This window comes from Lipophrys pholis (genome assembly GCF_963383615.2).
Source record: "Lipophrys pholis genome assembly, chromosome: 6".
Classification (NCBI taxonomy): Eukaryota; Metazoa; Chordata; class Actinopteri; order Blenniiformes; family Blenniidae; genus Lipophrys; species Lipophrys pholis.
The window spans coordinates 2,901,743-2,918,889 of NC_137629.1; the positions used below are offsets into that span (position 1 = coordinate 2,901,743).

The 17,147-nt window shown below is 42.1% G+C and overlaps 1 protein-coding gene across 1 annotated transcript in view; it reads right to left on the reverse strand.

Moving 5' to 3' along the window:
- glrbb (glycine receptor, beta b) overlaps nt 1-16,601 on the reverse strand; it is a gene marked incomplete at both ends in the record, with an annotated part of 29,822 nt that extends 13,221 nt beyond the window's left edge. The window contains 5 exons of the mRNA XM_080466392.1: nt 162-244; nt 2,144-2,370; nt 9,329-9,396; nt 12,143-12,249; nt 16,486-16,601. Coding sequence (XP_080322518.1) covers nt 162-244; nt 2,144-2,370; nt 9,329-9,396; nt 12,143-12,249; nt 16,486-16,601 — 601 coding nt within the window. The remainder of the gene's footprint in view (nt 1-161; nt 245-2,143; nt 2,371-9,328; nt 9,397-12,142; nt 12,250-16,485) is intronic.
- Between the last annotated feature and the right edge of the window lie 546 nt (nt 16,602-17,147).

Here is a 17,147-nt window from a genome sequence, read left to right on the forward strand (position 1 = left end):
TTATTCCACTTTTCTTTGTGTTTAACCTGAAACTGGCTTCCGAACCCAAACAACTGACATTTATGAATAAACAACCAATTTACAAAAAAAAAAAAAAACAGCTCATAAAGACTCATAAATGAGTGTAAACTGGCGAGGTTCCTTATTTGTAGAAGACTCACAGCTTTCCAGTTGCATTTTACACCGTTGTGTGTCCATGGGGAACAAGGTGAGATCCAGCGGGCAGGAGAGCGTGACGGACAACCTGCAGGAAGATGAAGGGAAACTCAGATTTAGTTTCTCATTCATGCCTTGAGGTGTTTAACTGGAGTGATGCATTACAAACGCATCATAATAGAAGTAACTATTAACCACTCTGTGAAAAAAGGAAAAACAAGCAGATCAAACCAGAGCATATAAAATTCAAACCGTCACTAACGACGCAAATAATCAGTGGTTATACACTCAAGGATCCCTGTAAAATCCAAAGCAAGCAGCCTCAATCTCTGTAAATAGTCTTGTTTACAGTCTTTACAGCTGCACAAGTTGTAAAATCACTGTGCTTTACTTGGCACCTCTTTTGACATCGAGCTCCCAAGAGCCAGTTTCTTTTCTTGGCAGCCGGGTTGTGTTTTTACCATCACTTCTTTTAGTTTGCACGGGTTTTGCGGGTGATGTAAGCAGCGAAACACTTCGAGTCCAAAACACCAAAACAGAGTTTTCAAATCTGCTGGAAACTACAGCTTCCATTAATGTGTTTGTGACTGATTTGATGGAGCTCAAACAAACACTAGAACATGAGACCATGGAGGAGGAGGAGTTATCAGAATCAGAAACACTTGTTAGGTACTGTAAAGAATTTTTTACAGGACGAGGATGTTTTATGGTGAACCGTGCAAAAAAGTCAAGAGACATTATACATTGACTAATTACATACGGTATGCATAAAAATAAGGTAATTAAGTTATGTGGGGGTGTCAGCTGGGTGGAGTTGGGCCATGGTTCAGCAGTCTGACTGCAGAGGGGAAGAAGCTCTGGTGGCAGGAGGTTCTGGTTCTGGTGGACCGGAGCTTTCTAAAGGGAAGGGCTGAAAACGTGCGTCCAGGGTGACAGAGGTCAAACACATCAGAGTGTTGCAGCAAGAAAAGAAAATCATGTGACCTGTCATGAAGTTGTAACTGGAGGTACAATACAGAAAAAGTTTTATAATAAAGTCCACAAACAAAAGTGGTCTTGAGCCAGCAGAGGAAATGTGTCACCACAAGAATCACGATCAAAACAAATGCAATCAGAAACAACGCACACGATTTTAGGAGTAGATCACATTGTACATTAATCAAATAGCTTATGTGATTTGGGAGGAATACCGAGGAATATAACATTTTAATGAAATGAAAACGGACATGATCCTCAATGGAGCTGGTTTTTAGATCAGCTTCAATTCAACTTTATTTATATAGCAACAAATCCAACACAGCATTTAATAGAGAAAAACCCAACAAATCCACATGAGCAAGCAAATTTATTTCCAACTGTGGAAAGGAAAAATTCCTAACGGGAAGAAACGTTTGCAGAAACCAGACTCAGAGGTGGAGTCTTTCTGATGACCGGTTGGGGGGAGGGAATAGAGGAGAGGAATTGATAGGGTAGATGGAGAGATAGATTGGGGGATAGAGAAGAGGAATGGACAGAATAGACAGAGAGGTAGATTGAGGGGAGATACAAACCTTGGAAACCCACCCTGGTTCGGGTAGGGGAGGCAGAGAGAGAGGTGGGGGGGGGTTGACTTGACATTGTCAACTTCAAGTCTTGAGTCAAACCTTAAAAGTAGAGACTGTTTCAGCCTCCCTAACTGAAACTGGGATCTGGTTCCACATCAGAGGAACCTGAGAGCTGAAAGCTCTGCCTCCATTCTACTTTTAGAAAACCTAGGAACCTCCAGAAAGCCAGCACTCTGAGAGCCAAGTGCACACTTTTGTGCACACAAGACGCCTTAAGTGTTAAATGTGCCACAATCGAATCCAACGATGTTGTGCAGCTCCTCTTAACAAGTCATTGCATTATTCAATCAGATCCCAACACTCATCATCTTAACAAAAAATAAAGTCGAATCCTTTGCTCAGAAAGAATCATCCACACAGATAATAATGAAAAAGTTCTACACCTCATGCTGATTAGAACGTCTCCGTTGCGGAAAATGAAGAGAAGGATGTTTTCTTGGGTGACGTCGTGAAAGTTGGCGCTCTTCTCATTAGCGAAGAACAGATCTGGCTTCCAGAGACACTTGAACATCTTGGGGTCGACGGTGAGAGAATCAGACTTGAAGTCCTGTGGCAGCTTGAGCCTGGGGTCGTTCCAGCGCTGCCGCAGGAAGATGTTGACTCTGTAATCCTGTTGGGTCCAACAGCAGACGGGGACAAACATGGTTAGGACTGCAGGGCCTGTTGATGCCACCAGACACTGGATCCATCAGCTGGAAACAGGAATGTTCAGGTCTGTCAAACAAAGCTTCTCCACTAGTACCTACTCAGCCCTACTCGACCTGACTCGCCTCAACTCGACTCAGTTTCGTTCGTGTTCCATTACAATAAAGTACCACCACGGAGCAGAGTCATCAGTTTAAAATAAAATCTATATCTCCTGATGCGGCACAAACATGCATTGGATATCAGCTCAACTAATCTATTAGATAGTATATATTTTTCTATATTCATTAATATTACAAAATGTGCATCGCTACGATCGTGCTGCACTGTCCGGTGTTTCGGTTTCACTGGTGCCCCTGTTAACTGGTGACTTCTGCCACCAGCCGTTAGCAGCAGCTGATGTTAAAATAAGACAAACAGTACGACAGTTTAAACTTTAATGGAAATGTGGTTAAACGGCGTTCGCCGGTCACCAGCGAAACTGGTTAATACGCAACACTGGTGATATCCGTGGTTCAGAAACGTCTGCACCTTGTTGCTCCACTGGGTTGATTTCCCTGCATTTGTCTCTGTTTGTGAGCGTTCTGGTTGTGATCGGGTTTTAAAAATGACTCATCTGTGTTGTCACGCGCTGGCCAATCAGCTGTCTGCTGACGTCACATTGTCTACTGGCCTCAGCTCGCTGGGAACCTCGCCCAAAGAGGAACCAGGAAAGTACCTGGTACTAACACGTAGTGGAAATATTTAAAAATGATTTCTTAACTTTGCATTTACAACAGTGCAGGTTGACGGAAGAAGAAGAAAAATAACTTCAGAATCACACTTTGAATACTCGGGTGAACTTCTGTAGCAGGCTGTTTTTTTTCAAAGCAAACATGTCGACCTCAGAGTGACACTTTACAGCCGCCTGCAGCAAAAACACACATGACGTCGACTTCAAAGACGCCGACACGCTGCAAACTGCACGACGCAGAGGTCAGAGTGTATCAACACAATGAGTGCAAGTGGCTCATTAGACGGCTTATTAGTGAAACGTCCACATTCCTGCTGCCAGGAAAGTGTCACTGGAGACTTCAGGATATTTTTCTTGTGCCCACTTTGCTGGCGGGCCTCAAGCTGTCCTGTGACCAGCTGGACTGTTAATGCTGAGGTCGAAGATGGATGGGATATCAAACAAAGCCTCGTGTGTGTGTGTGTGTGTGTGTGTGTGTGTGTGTGTGTGTGTGTGTGTGTGTGTGTGTGTGTGTGTGTGTGTGTGTGTGTGTGTGTGTGTGTGTGTGTGTGTGTGTGTGTGTGTGTGTGTGTGTGTGTGTGTGTGTGTGTGTGTGTGTGTGTGTGTGTGTGTGTGTGTGTGTGTGTGTGTGTCATCGTGAACTTCTCAGTAGTTTCTGCCAGGCCTCACACTGGTTTACTGGAGTTTGAGGGATGAAATGTGTTTTTAATAGATAATGGTACATTAAGTTAGGTTTAAAGACTCCTCCGATGGTGAGGTTATGGTGAGGCACTAACGTTAAATAAAAGGCTTCAGAAAGACGGCACTGCCTCCCCATTCATGGTCTTGATGTCGGGGACCGCTCATTGGGGTTAAAGGTTCAGCACTAAACTAGTTTCTATCATAGTTATCAGGTGGATTCCACTCCTTTCATGTTAATCACTCTTCAGCTCAGACAGAAGGTAACCATGGAGTTCCACAGGGTTCTGTCTTAGGACTTATACTCTTCACAATCTGCATGCGTCCTCTAGGGAATATTATCAGGAAATACTCCATTAACTTCCACTGCTATGCAGATGACACACAAATCTATTTATCTCTGAAACCAGATGAGGAAGTACTTCCTCCTCTTCCCAAGATGGGCATGTGTGGGCGGAGCCAGTCCAGCACACACAGACACAGCAGATTCTGAATGCAGCTCCTATGATCCAATATTCAAATGGGTGAAAATCAAGGAGAAGCTAGAAACTTTGAATACAAGGTTTGTGGACCAGAAAGACCATGTGGAAGAGTTGAATAGCTGGATAACATGACTCCTTTAAACTAGAAACTTGTCTTAAAGATGAGCTGTATCTTTCTGCTTCTGAACTCGGATAAAAAAAAAAGTTTTATATTTTTGACCGAAAACATCTGAGAGAGAAATTATGTCAACTTCTAGTAACACTGGATAATATTAATTTAACCTCCAGTACCACTGTGAGGAACCTGGGAGTTACTTTGGACCAGAACTTAGCCTTCAACTCCCACGTTAGTGGCAAGTTGTATTTGACGGTATATAAATAAAGTTGAATTGAATGCCTCTCTGTGATGCCTTAAACGGAGAGTATACTATCCTTGTCTCAGTGTTGTGTTGTATCTGCTACTCTTGTGATAAAAAAATCCATGTTTCTTTGAAGGTTTTACAATCTGCTTGGTGGTTTGGCTGCATTAGAGCATCTTGCAGGTCAGTTTTGCCCCACGGGCCTAATGTTTGACACCCCCGATAAATCACTGTTGTGTTTTTGTGATTATTTCCTGTGCAGCATTTCTATTGGACGTTAGCGGCTGCAGCTCGCAGTTAAAGAGTGCGTCATAGTCATGACGTCTCTGACACTGTTAATCTGAGATCGTCTGTGGTCCGTGAGCTTGTCTCACCTTCCACAGATTGTAAGCTACGATCACGGATATTATCACAACTGCTTATTTTCAGTTTGTCTGTCTATTTCAGTCTGTAGTGTCTAAACATGCCTTTATAAGCCTGGCGAAAACAAAAAGAAATAAACTATATTCAAACTAAATACCAAACTGTATATATTCAAGGTACATCACACAATTTTATGATGTGCTGTATGCAGCGACGTGCCGTGAGAACTAGGGTTGGGTAGGCAGGGCGTTGCAAATCGAGATCACCAATGTCAACACCAGTTTCATGTGTTTCGGCTGGCAAGTGTTAATATAGAGGCCCCTGCATACTTTCATTTAGAAGCCGTAAGAACAAGAAGAAAATTTGTCAGTGAAGCTCTTAAACTCGCAGGCCTCGCCCCCTCACAGCAGACACACTTCTGTGAAGCAGCATTTTAACTTTTCAACTGCAGTTTATTTTTTGCTTCAAATCTTTTCAGAAATACATTTCGCTGGACTGTTTCAGTAGCAAAAGAGAAAGTTTGTGCCTGAGCCGCCATGTTGGTTGGTTTCAACCGCAGGTTTTACCTGCAGGAGCTGACAGCTTTGATTGACGCGTTCAGGGGCATCATGTAAAGCCGCCCTCCGACATGTTAACGAGCTGCGGGACTCATACAGTCGCGAGGAAAATCAAGATTGTAAAACACCATTAAAGAAACTTAAACAATGATTCAATAGCAGTCTCCATATTCTCCCAACAAGATATAGCTCATGACATGGCAGCGCATCTGTTGTTTATGTTGGAAAAACGGATATGCTGATACCACTCTTGTGGCACGTCTGCTCCCTGAATTCACATGAGAGTGACAGCTGAAATCTTTACAACAATAGACTTATGCACATATTCAAATTGTGCAGCACCTCTTCCTCTTAATTCATCCAATCCTTCCTTTTGTACCATTCACTATGGAAAATACAAACAACTTTTTGAGCTTTCCTTTGCTGGAGGTCTGGTAGCTCAGGTGTTGGTCTCCCATCTTTTAAAAGCTGCTGTTTGTTCTCAAAACAAAGTTGTGAAAATGTCTATCATCTCTAGCGCTGTCATCCTGGCTGTTAACCCGCCAACTAGCTAGAGAGCGTAGCAGCGCTGTATCAATTCACTAATGCACTGTGAACATACATATAGCATTTAGCATAGCACGGTTATGTCCAAAGGCAGAGTAGCAATCTGCCTTTTTACCTAAATGATTTTCAGATTGGAGAACTGAGTGCACATGAGCAAACATCCATACACTGGATATGACCGGCAGGAGAGAGTGTGGCCTTCGGAGGGGGGGGTCTTCGGGAGGGGGTGTGGCCTTCGGGAGAGGGTGTGGCCTTCACAGTAAGACAGAGCAGGAGCGAGTGACTTGTGCAGCCTCTCTGCCATACCAGGAAATAGCGGTGTTGAGTCATTTTGGCTATGAAAAGCATAAAATGCTGACACTTTCAAACCAATAGGTACTGTAAGCTACCGGAAATTGGAAAATAAATTATAATTATATTAAAATTAAAACAAATAATCACACTGAATATTTCATTAATTTCAATTCAGCCTTGGGTAAGTCCTGCCTACCCTGACTACACGTCACTGACTGTATGGAATATAACTAGAAGTTGTTTCAAAAAAGAATAGCTTAAAAACGTGGCCTGTATATCTTGGTCCTGCTAGTCGACACTGTGCAGAAACAAAGCCATTGTTAATTGTTGATAACTCATTTTAGAGAGCAAGCTGTCAGTGCTGCACAAGTTAATTTCAGACTCGAGCGTCCAACAGGTCCTGAAGCGACAGCCGGAATAGCTTCAGCTGGCTCTTCTCTGTCTGACGGACACTCGGGCCAATTCCCACACCTTCGGCTCTCTGAAAAACCAGACAAGGAAATATATCTTCCTCCTGGCTCGCTATCAAGCAGCCTGTACGCCGTTCAATCTCCAAAGTGATTTACCGCGAGCACTCGCAGTAATCAAGCAGGAAAACTCCAGCTGAGAGGCAGTAAAAATAAAAACGGACGCTATTTATTCCATCTCACAACATCAAATTAGTCATTCTGTGGTGGGGACTACAATCATAAAGTGAAAATAGATGTGTTAACTGCAGTGGATGTTTTGGCCAGGGGAGGTGTAAATGATGAGAGAGGCTTTCTTGGGATCAGATAGCCCACAGAGTGTTAAATTGAGGGGAGAGGTGACCAGCTGTCGCTTCCTCCTGCTCCCAGATTTGTTTCAAACCTTTCTCACTTTCACTTTCTCCACCTTTTTCTGCGACATGAGGGATCATCGGGGAGTTGTGGGTGCCTCTTTCGTTTTTCTTACTCTCCCTTTTATGGTTGAGTCTTTGCTTTCTTCCCATTCTCTGCATTTTAAAAAAATTTCTTCTACGGTTTCTAATATTTTCTTCGTGCTTCTGCCTGGTTGATATTTTCTCCTCTGGTCAACTGAACCGTTGATTTTTCAGTATCCTCCTTCTTTACTGCAACACCAAGAATAACGTCCTGAGATACTGATGCTTTCTTCATATTTTCTTATTCCTGCATCTTTTGCTTCAATATATTTATTGATCATTTTATTATTCATCCATCCAGATGTTTCCTATACTGCGTTTTCCAACTATGGGTGGTGGGAGGCTTTAAGAGAAAACCCATGCACAGAGGGAACATGCAAACTACGCACAGAAAAACCCAGACTTGAACCTACAACCTAACTATCCTTCATTCTTTAACCTTTTCACTCCCGTTTTTCAGATTTCTCCAGTTTTGTTTTCTTCATCTGTTCACTTGAGTTTTTCCACTTGTATCGTCCTGAGAGGTTCATAATCACTCCACAGGGAGATTTCATAAATGAATGCACTACACTGGTCTGCAGCCAGGCTTTTCCTAATGTGGACGTCACTGGTGCTCCGGGTCATGTTATATATAAGATCCAACACTGTGTTCAGGTGTGCTCCTAATGGAGCAGAATAGGCCTGAACATACAGTATTGAGCTCATCTGAGGCAGTGGCTTTGTAAAAACTCACACTACCATTGAACTTCCACTATTTCTGTTATTCACATAAGGAGAATCACACCTTGAGTCAGAGTGTCGAACACATTTAAGTTCAGGGGCCACATGCAGCTCAAGTTCATCCTGATTTGGTCGGACCGGTGAAACAGAGCCATAACTAGAGCTACACTCGGTAGAGCGCAGCCCTTCGCCACATCTGTTTGCAGAACCAAGTTAGTATCGCTAGCATGATAGCCCTTAGCTCATATCGATGCTAACTAGGTAGGTCAGGTAGCTACATCACCGTGTGAAGCACTGATCAGGAGGCATCTCCATGGCAACAGATGCTGACCTCCTTTGATTTTCTCCATGATGTGCCTCTCTCACCCGCTTTGTATGGGACATTTTTGAAATTTATTCAAAAACGGTTAGCCGCTAAAGTGCCAAAATCTGATAGATTGGTTCTTGGATGGTGACAAATCATCTCTGAAGATTTCATGCAATTCAGGTTAATATATTTTGCAAAAAGTTGGTCAATTACATACATACAAACCAATAAATAAATAAACACACACAGACAAAAACATAACCTTCTGCCCCAACTTTCTTTGGCAAAGGTAACAACCTTTAAATCTAAACTTTAAAGCTTTTCTATATTGTGGCGTTGAGGAAACGTTTTGAAAAACTTTTGCAAAATGTTTTGCAATTAGTACAAAAAATTACTTGTTTCTTCTGATGCAACACAAGTTTTATGGAGTATTTAATTGAATTTTGCATTTTGCTGCATTTTGCATGAACGTTTTTACAAACGCCCCCTGACAGCGTGGCTTTGAGGTTTGTTTGATAGCAACCAGGTAGTGAGCTTTCATGGCAACATCACTGATATCTCCGCTCGGGTCTCAGTGTTATGTAATGTCTGTCGCTCTGAATAAGTCAGAGCGATTTGTAATTTTTTTCTATTTGCTTCTCGGTTCCTGGGCTGAATTGGAGCCCGGGGTAAGTTGTCCTAATTAGAATCAGGAATGTTTCCTTTATTATTTCCTTCCTGATCGAGAGTCGACCCAGCGTCGTCCTTGAGTTTAATCTGGTTATTAGCATTCGAACTGCACATCTTTATCGGCTATGAAGCCATCAGATAAAAGAGGCCCGAAAACCCTCGTCTTCATGATGATTCACTCACTGCTCTGATGCCGTGTAGAAAGCATGCTCCGGCATTCTTTCTAAAACTTGCGGGATTCAGCAGTTTCCAGCTCCGATATGCAGCTTGTGATTGGCGACAGCATTGATTATCAATGCAGTGAGAATTCTTACCATCGTGGTTTCTTGAATGGAGCCAAAGCTGTTGATGAAAATGTTCACTCGGTCCTCCACGGGGATTCCTGGATTCAGAAAACAGAAGAGGTTGTGGTATTGAAAGGTTCATCCTTTATGTTTCAAAGACAATAAGGCGGCGTTGCAGCTTCAGTGACGGTGAGCACGACCCTGAGCAGTCGCTCCCACGCCAATGCATCTGGTGATTAAGGTGATTATCTTACTGATCAGGATTTGTAAAAGACTAAACATTTCAAAGCATTAAAAATCCCCTCTCGAGAGCCCCCCCAATGCTTTGCCAAGCTCGCGCTGTAAACATTTACACTGGCAGCTCTCCACTCAGCCCTTTTTGCATAAACTAATAAAATCCTTGATGAATGCACATGCTGCTCTGCTTTGAATAAATTATTTCCTCCGAGGTGTTTACTGGAGGCTCTGGGGTTCCGCCGGATAAACTTTCACTCGCAATTCACAAAATTAATGCACATAATATGGAGGTGGCATACTGCTCGCATCTTCTCTGCATTAATGCGACCCAGCAAATTATTCAGGGATCTTCAACAAACCCTTTTTGGTGTTGCCATAAAATCCTCCACAGGGTCAATAACGTCAGCTGACTGTTTTACTGTCCCGGGCAATGTCAGACACTACGCACAGTTTAGATGTTAATTTGGGAGATTATGCCATGGATGTTAATGTACGTGGCAGCTCTCGGCCCACCCTGGAATCAGGAGCAGATGTTTGGCTGCTTGAGTCGACATCAAACACTCCAAGTCCCAAACACAGCTCCTCCTGCCAAGAGCCCGAGGATGGAAACGATCCCAGAATCCACCTGAAGACCGCTCAGACCATCCGTCAGACAAAGAGGCCACCGCTCGGCTCCTTCTGATTTATATGGCTGTGTCTGTGAGACTTGGTACAGTGCAGTATAAACACTACAAAGATAGATAGTTGGTGGGCAATGAAGGAGGAAAACGGACAGATTCATGGACGTTCTGCAGGAAACGGTTAACAAAGTATATCTGATGGTTGTTTCATTAGATTGCTGGAAACACTAAGGTAACACGAGCAGGTGAAACGGGATCATTTACCTTTGTTTGGGAAAAATATACACTAAAAACTTTGATCTGCTCGTAAATGCGCTCTTTTTGAGCCAATGGGTAAAAGCCAAAGATCGTAAGTGGATCAGTCCGTCACTGTAGGACTGAGTAACAATCAACTTGATGAAGTACTCTATAACATACTGAAGTACAAGTACTGCTTCTCATCTTATCGGGAGTTTAAGCTCATTCTAGTGAATCAAATCCAACACTTAGTCAGTTTTTCCACCAAACTTTATCCGTCATAATCAGTTCATTAGCTCAAATCCAGAAATCTGTTGTGAAATGGATCCCTGTAACATTATTACTTTGTAGGACTTTCCATTTGGATTTGTTGAGCACATTTATTGCAGGTTTGAGATTTCATGAAAATATAACTGACAACCAGAGTTAGACTGTTTCAAACAGGCACTAGGATTCACGAGAAGCCTTACAAATGTCTATGTCTATATGTGTGCACAAATTGAATACAGTATGTAGTAACTGTGTTTGACACCCTGACTTTCAGCCATACAAACATAAGGCTGTGGGCCAAAAAAGAAAGTTTTGAAAGGCCATGAAAGCTATCAAACGAACCTCAAAGCTGTGCTGTCAGGGTGAGTTTATAAAAACACCCATAATGCAACAGCTATAGGAGACGTTTCTTTGCACAAGAAGAAATCATTCCTTTTTCTTTTTTATTTAACCTTTGTTTAAGCAGAGGGAAAAAACAACCCATTGAGATCAAGATCTCTTTTACAAAATTGGCTTTATGTTGAAATTGGAGTAATTTTCCATAGGGTTATGGTTAAATATATACATTTTCACTATGTATACTCTACGTCAAAACAAATAAAAAGTTTAAATTTAAAGGTTATTATGTCACTGTTTTACCGGTCCAACCAACTCAAAAAGAGATTTTGGCAGCATGTGGCCCCTGAACTTAAGCATGTTAACATCCCTTTTATAAGTGAAAGAAAAGTGCAAACATTTATTTATTGATGAATAGATCTAACTCTTCTGAGCGGCTGTATTTATCCCTTTCTTCCCATTTCTTTTACACATTGACGATTAACAAAAGTGTGTTCAACATTGAGAATGGTGCTTAAAATTTCAAATATAGAATTATCTTAATGTGTGACACTTCTGTTTTAAATTTTGATTTTATAAGAATAATTGTTAAATCATAAGTAGATAAAGCTGACATATTTTTGTGAACATTTTTGACTATCAGATATGAAATATGCATGTTTTCATTTTGGTATAATAAGATTGTCATTTCCACTTTAATAAATGACAAAAATATCTTGAAACAGCGTTCAACAACACCCCAGGGAAGAAACATTCTAGTTCCCAATCTTACAATGACAATAAAAGGTTGTAAAGCTGCAGTTAAGAATTTAAAAAGATGAAATTCTCTGTTTCTTTGGTGCATTAAATGCTTTTATCCAACAGTTTGTGATCATCTGTCAATGTAAATGTCTTTCTAAAAAGGCAGTAAACCTCTGAACAATACAACAGACTTCTGAAGCCTATAAATAGGAAACACATGCAGGACGATGCAGAACAAGTACATGTATGTAGATGTTTCTTGATTTTCAAATGGAGCCGGCAAAGCATCAAATGTTTAAGAGCTCTGGAGGTTCACAGCAACGTCTTCGTTTAATTAGGAGCGACACAGCAAAGAGTTACATGAAGAAGAAACGGAGGCCGATTAACAGGGCAGAGGACTCACCTTTGAAGTTGGGCCTTATTCTGGGATCATAGGTGATCAGTAACCTGTTCAAGATGTTACTGGTTGAATTTGCGGGAACTCGGGCCAAATCCTCAGATGACAGCTGTCTGCAAACAGAGACGGGGAGAATTGCATTAGCCGCTCGGATTCCTGGCGTGCGAGCAGCGCAGAGGAGCCGTACGTTTTCCCTCCCGTGTTGCTCCAACCATAACCTGACAGAACAACCGGTGTGCGATCGAATTAGCTCTCGAGCTTGGGACCACCCAAGTAATGTTAGCATAGCGAGATGAAGAGAAAGGCTGCTTCGACATCGCGACTGTGTAACGTAACACGTCTCCTCCGGACCTGCGGGGAACGTTGATTCATCATTATTTGATATTCAAGTGCTTTGTGGAGAGACACCTCCTGAATACAGATCGGCTCTGTTAACAGGTTGTTTAGAGCAAAACTGTTTCTCCAATATCCAAATGTTTATCCTCTAAATCTGCTTTGTTCAAGGTAACATCGCAGGAAGCTGCAGACAGTCATACTGACATTTTAAAGAACCGTATTTCCTGGACTACAGGTTTTTTTTCAGTTATCTACCTGATCAGAAACTTTGTATTAAGAAGCAACTTATGTCTCAAAATATGCCATCTTGGACCACTCGATGTCACTGTATGTCAAGAAAAAGCTGCTACAGTACCACAGAAAACCCTCCTTTACTGCTGTAGTAGACTGACAACTGTGAGAAAAATGTCACATTGATGACAAAATCTTCACAGTGAAATTTAATGCATGAAATATAAGGGTGTGTTTACACAATGTTCTCAAGTGAAAATGCAAAACTTCCCTTGTGGTTTTGTGAGTCCGTTTACACAACAACGGTGCTCAGAGCCAATAAAAGTTTTTGAGAACGGTTCCCAAAGTGGAACTTTTCGAAAAAGCTTCAACTCCTTTGTCATGTAAACGGGGGAACACGCAATAAAATATGCAACTTTTCAGCAACTTTCATGATCAAACAGCAGTAGTTAGACTTGGTTTTCACGGCAGTGTTTTCAAGTGAAAACCAAAACTTCTGTTGCTTTTGGTTTTCTGTTTACGTGACAACAGAGCCTGGAGCCACTGAAAACACAACTTGCCAAAAATGCACCAACTATGGAAACGGGAAACGGCAACTATTCTGAAACGCTGCTACTGCGCATGCCGTAGTAAATAGTTCTTCTGCACATGCTCAGTAGATGGACAATAAGAATGTTTCCTCAGTCATGTCATGACTCCCAGTTCATATTCTCCAGGAAATTGGTTGTTTTATTTTGACAGTCACCGTAAGAACAATCCAACTTGGTCGTCTTACACTAGAATGAGTGATGCACTGGAGAAAAGAAACTGTTACTGTGATAAAGGGAGAAAAAGAAAGCTAATCATGGGCTGAAAGCTGAAGGATCTGGTACAGCTGGACTGGGATTATCAACACATCTAGACATTTAAATATATTTCATATACACGAGTGCACCTTTTCTATTTTTGTTCCCTTTATGTGCTTCATAGTCCAGGTAATACGATGGGAGATTTTATTCATCTGAATTCAATCAAATGCATCAGCATTGTAATTACATGTGATTAATAAGTACACATTTCACTGTATAGTTATGTTTAGTTAATTCAGTACGATTTAAGGCATGAAGGAGTACTCGAGTATGAGCTGTCAGTCGTCTCTCCATCATCCATCTTCTAAAACTGCTTGATCCAGAGTTATGGGTGCTGAGTGTGTGAACGCCGCGGTCAGGTCAGCACACACACACACCAGCAATTTAGAGCGACTAATTACCTCAAACACATTAGTTTGGACTGTGTGACGGTGAACAGAGAAAAACCCATGCAGCTCCGGGCCCGGACTCAAACTGAGGTTCCTCAAACTCATCAAACGAGAGTGCCAACCACTTCACCATGTGGGCCTGTATGAGGGCGTCACAATGTCAGATTGTTGTAGGACTTTTGAGTTTTCAGTGATAAACTAATGGTGTTAAAATCCAAAATACCACAAGATGGAATTATGTTGCTCGTAACAAAACAAATCTCACTGTTTGTTTATTTGCTCAGAAAGCCACAGTCACGGGTTGTATTCCTGTGTGAAGTCATGTCGTGTTGGTGGCAATGTGCATAAATGACCCGTCTAGATAAGTAATGCATTTCCCTTTTTGCTTTTTTTATTCGGATCAACAAACAAATTTGACTCTGAGCCGTCAAGCCAGCACAGAAAATCGTCTGTCTGCTGATAATAAAAAAAAAACACCGTCACGTCAAGTGGCGACTTTGAAAGACTTTCTGAGTCAGACTAATGAAACAACAATGAGACGGAGAGGAAAAGGGGGAGACGGAGATCTGAGTGAAGGAGAAACAGAAAGCCTCCTCCTGGGTGGCGACGGATTCTCCTGCCAGAGTCTCTCCTCCTCAAAGCTCTTTACATATCATTATGTAAACCTAATCGTGCACCGAGGATGAGTCTAAGTGCTCTGCAGAAATGCTTTTGCGCCGTGTATATGTTCTGCGGTTGCCCTGATCAAAGTGAAACACACAGTTCCCGTCCTCTAAACCTCTCGCTCTCTCTTTCTTCTCTCTCTCCGAACAGACCGTTCTGACAAACCCCCGGCACAAAGGGCTCAACTGGATCCGAGTGGTTTCCCTGATCCACAAAGACATCTGCAGTGTTAAACATCAAATATGTCATACAGCTTATACTTGCCAATACTGGGTCTACATCAAACGCACCCCACCCCCCACCCCACCCGCCACCCCCTAATGCGGCCATTTGTTACCATTTAAGGACGTGGAGGTTGTAACTTCACAATGCAGAAACACCAAACGCTCCAACAGCACGTCGGAATGAATTCACAAGACGATGTGTACACAGTATTCCCCTCTTCAGTTTAACCATGTCCTTATAATGTTTCAGTTTGTTTTAGCTTGGCCACGCTGCATCTTTTCAGGGTCCGGAACCGTTTGACAGTTCTGGGATACAATCCTGGAAAGAAATCCCAGATTGCACATTTGAACGTTTTGAGATTGGTTCAAAAGTAAATGGAGGTTAAGTCGATCCTATTAACTGAAAGCTTGCTGCCAGTATCACGATACATTAAAGAAAACTCAAACTTCACGTAAACGTTTTTTTATTTTAAAGTTTAATTTAAGTCAGAGTAATACTTATGAGAACTTTGCAGACTCTTAAAGACATTATCGAGCTGTTCTCACATCATCCAGCTTTAACTCCTCCTCTTGGTCTGGTCGGTCCAGAAACCTTCAGTATTCAAAGTTTCTAGCTCCTCCTTGATTTTCCTCCATTTGAATATTGGATCATAGGAGCTGCATTCAGAATCTGCTGTGTCTGTGTGAGGAGGACTGGCTCCGCCCACACATGCCCATCTTGGGAAGAGGAGGAAGTACTTCCTCTCGTGGTGCCATGTGCCAGAGCAGAGCTGCCTAATGTGGGAGGAGTCAAAGGGAGGGCCTCCCTTGATTGGGATTGGCTAAACCCCTGATGACACTACATAGCAGGGGTTGACAATCCTGGTCCTCAAGGGCCGCAGTTTTGATTTCTGATTGGCTGGTTGGAGCAACACACTTTTTAAAAACTGAAACAAGCCGGGGAGAGAGAGGACAGACTTTCTTCACTTCTGGGGCGTCGTTCCAGGTATGTAGACGATTAGTACTGTTGGAAAACCATTAGAAAATGAATTTTGCATTAATCTGATCCTTTAAGACGTGGTTATGTTATGAACTGGTAACCTCTCAAGAAAGTGCTTAGAACCGGACGGCTCCACCTTCCAGAAACCTTCACAAGCAGGTATGTAAGGTGGAAGGATCTGAATAATCATCAGAAAAATACCAGGAGTACAAGTGTGTGTGCAGACTGCAAACAAATATACAAACAAAATTTTTTTTATTTTGGTTAATGAAATGTTCAATTTCTTCAGTCTGGAGCAGCACAGTGGTTTAGTGGTTAGTATTTGCACCTCAAACCAAAAAGCAAAGATCCTTCTAGACTGGGTCTTTTTTGCAGATTATTTCTTTGCATGCATTTTCTTTGCATTTCTTTTCAGTTTTTCTAACTTTTGACTTCAATTCAGGACTTGTTCAGGTATTTGTTCGGGTATTGTAAGTACATGTGAGCATTATAAGCTTGTCATGGTTGTACGAACTTCATTCATAACTTTACAAAACAATATAACTGTAATGGGTTTTAGATTATTATTGACAAGTTCAGAGGGAATCTTCTGCTTCGACCTGTTCCCTCCCTGTTCCCTCCCTGTTCCCTCCCTGTTACATGTCGTCCGTTATACACAATGTTGTGTATTTATACTTACGATGGGCAGTAAACCTGCTTCCCTTTCTTCTTGCCCTTCTTTGTCCCTTTCTCTTTGGCCGAGCCTCCGTCCAGACACAGGCAGAGGACCAGGAGGAAGATGGCGAGCTTCTTCATTCTGCTGTGAGTCGAGCCTGTGGAGCAAAAAGAAAACTCTGAAGATTTAAAGAAAGGAACTGATGTTACCGACACTCCAAGGTGTGAAAAGGGAATGGTTCAGTCTTTGTCTTTTCCCAGCTTCCTTTTACACGAGACACAAGACGGTGGTTAATTAAGCTTTGCCCGTGCTGCGAGTGCTGAGAGCACTTTATCCATTTCCTGAACTCTACAGCTTTGACCTGCACTTTACCCAGCGTGACGTATTACCGATCTCCTCTCAATGCATGTCACATACAGTCTGAAATATAAATTAATCAATCTGACAAGGTTTAATAAAGTGGAGCAGGTTCAAGCATGAATTCAATCACAGGACTAATGCACCTGAATAACGACGGTCATTCAGGACTTGCAGGCTAAATGTGACCTTTAAAGGAGGACAAAAATAAATATTTCTTCAAATGTCCTCAGCTGTAGTCTCCAAGCAGCATGAAAAAAAGCCTTAATACGGCCGTTTTCAGCTCGCTGGTGTCGACTCCCTTCATAACGTTGATTTACAACGGCTGT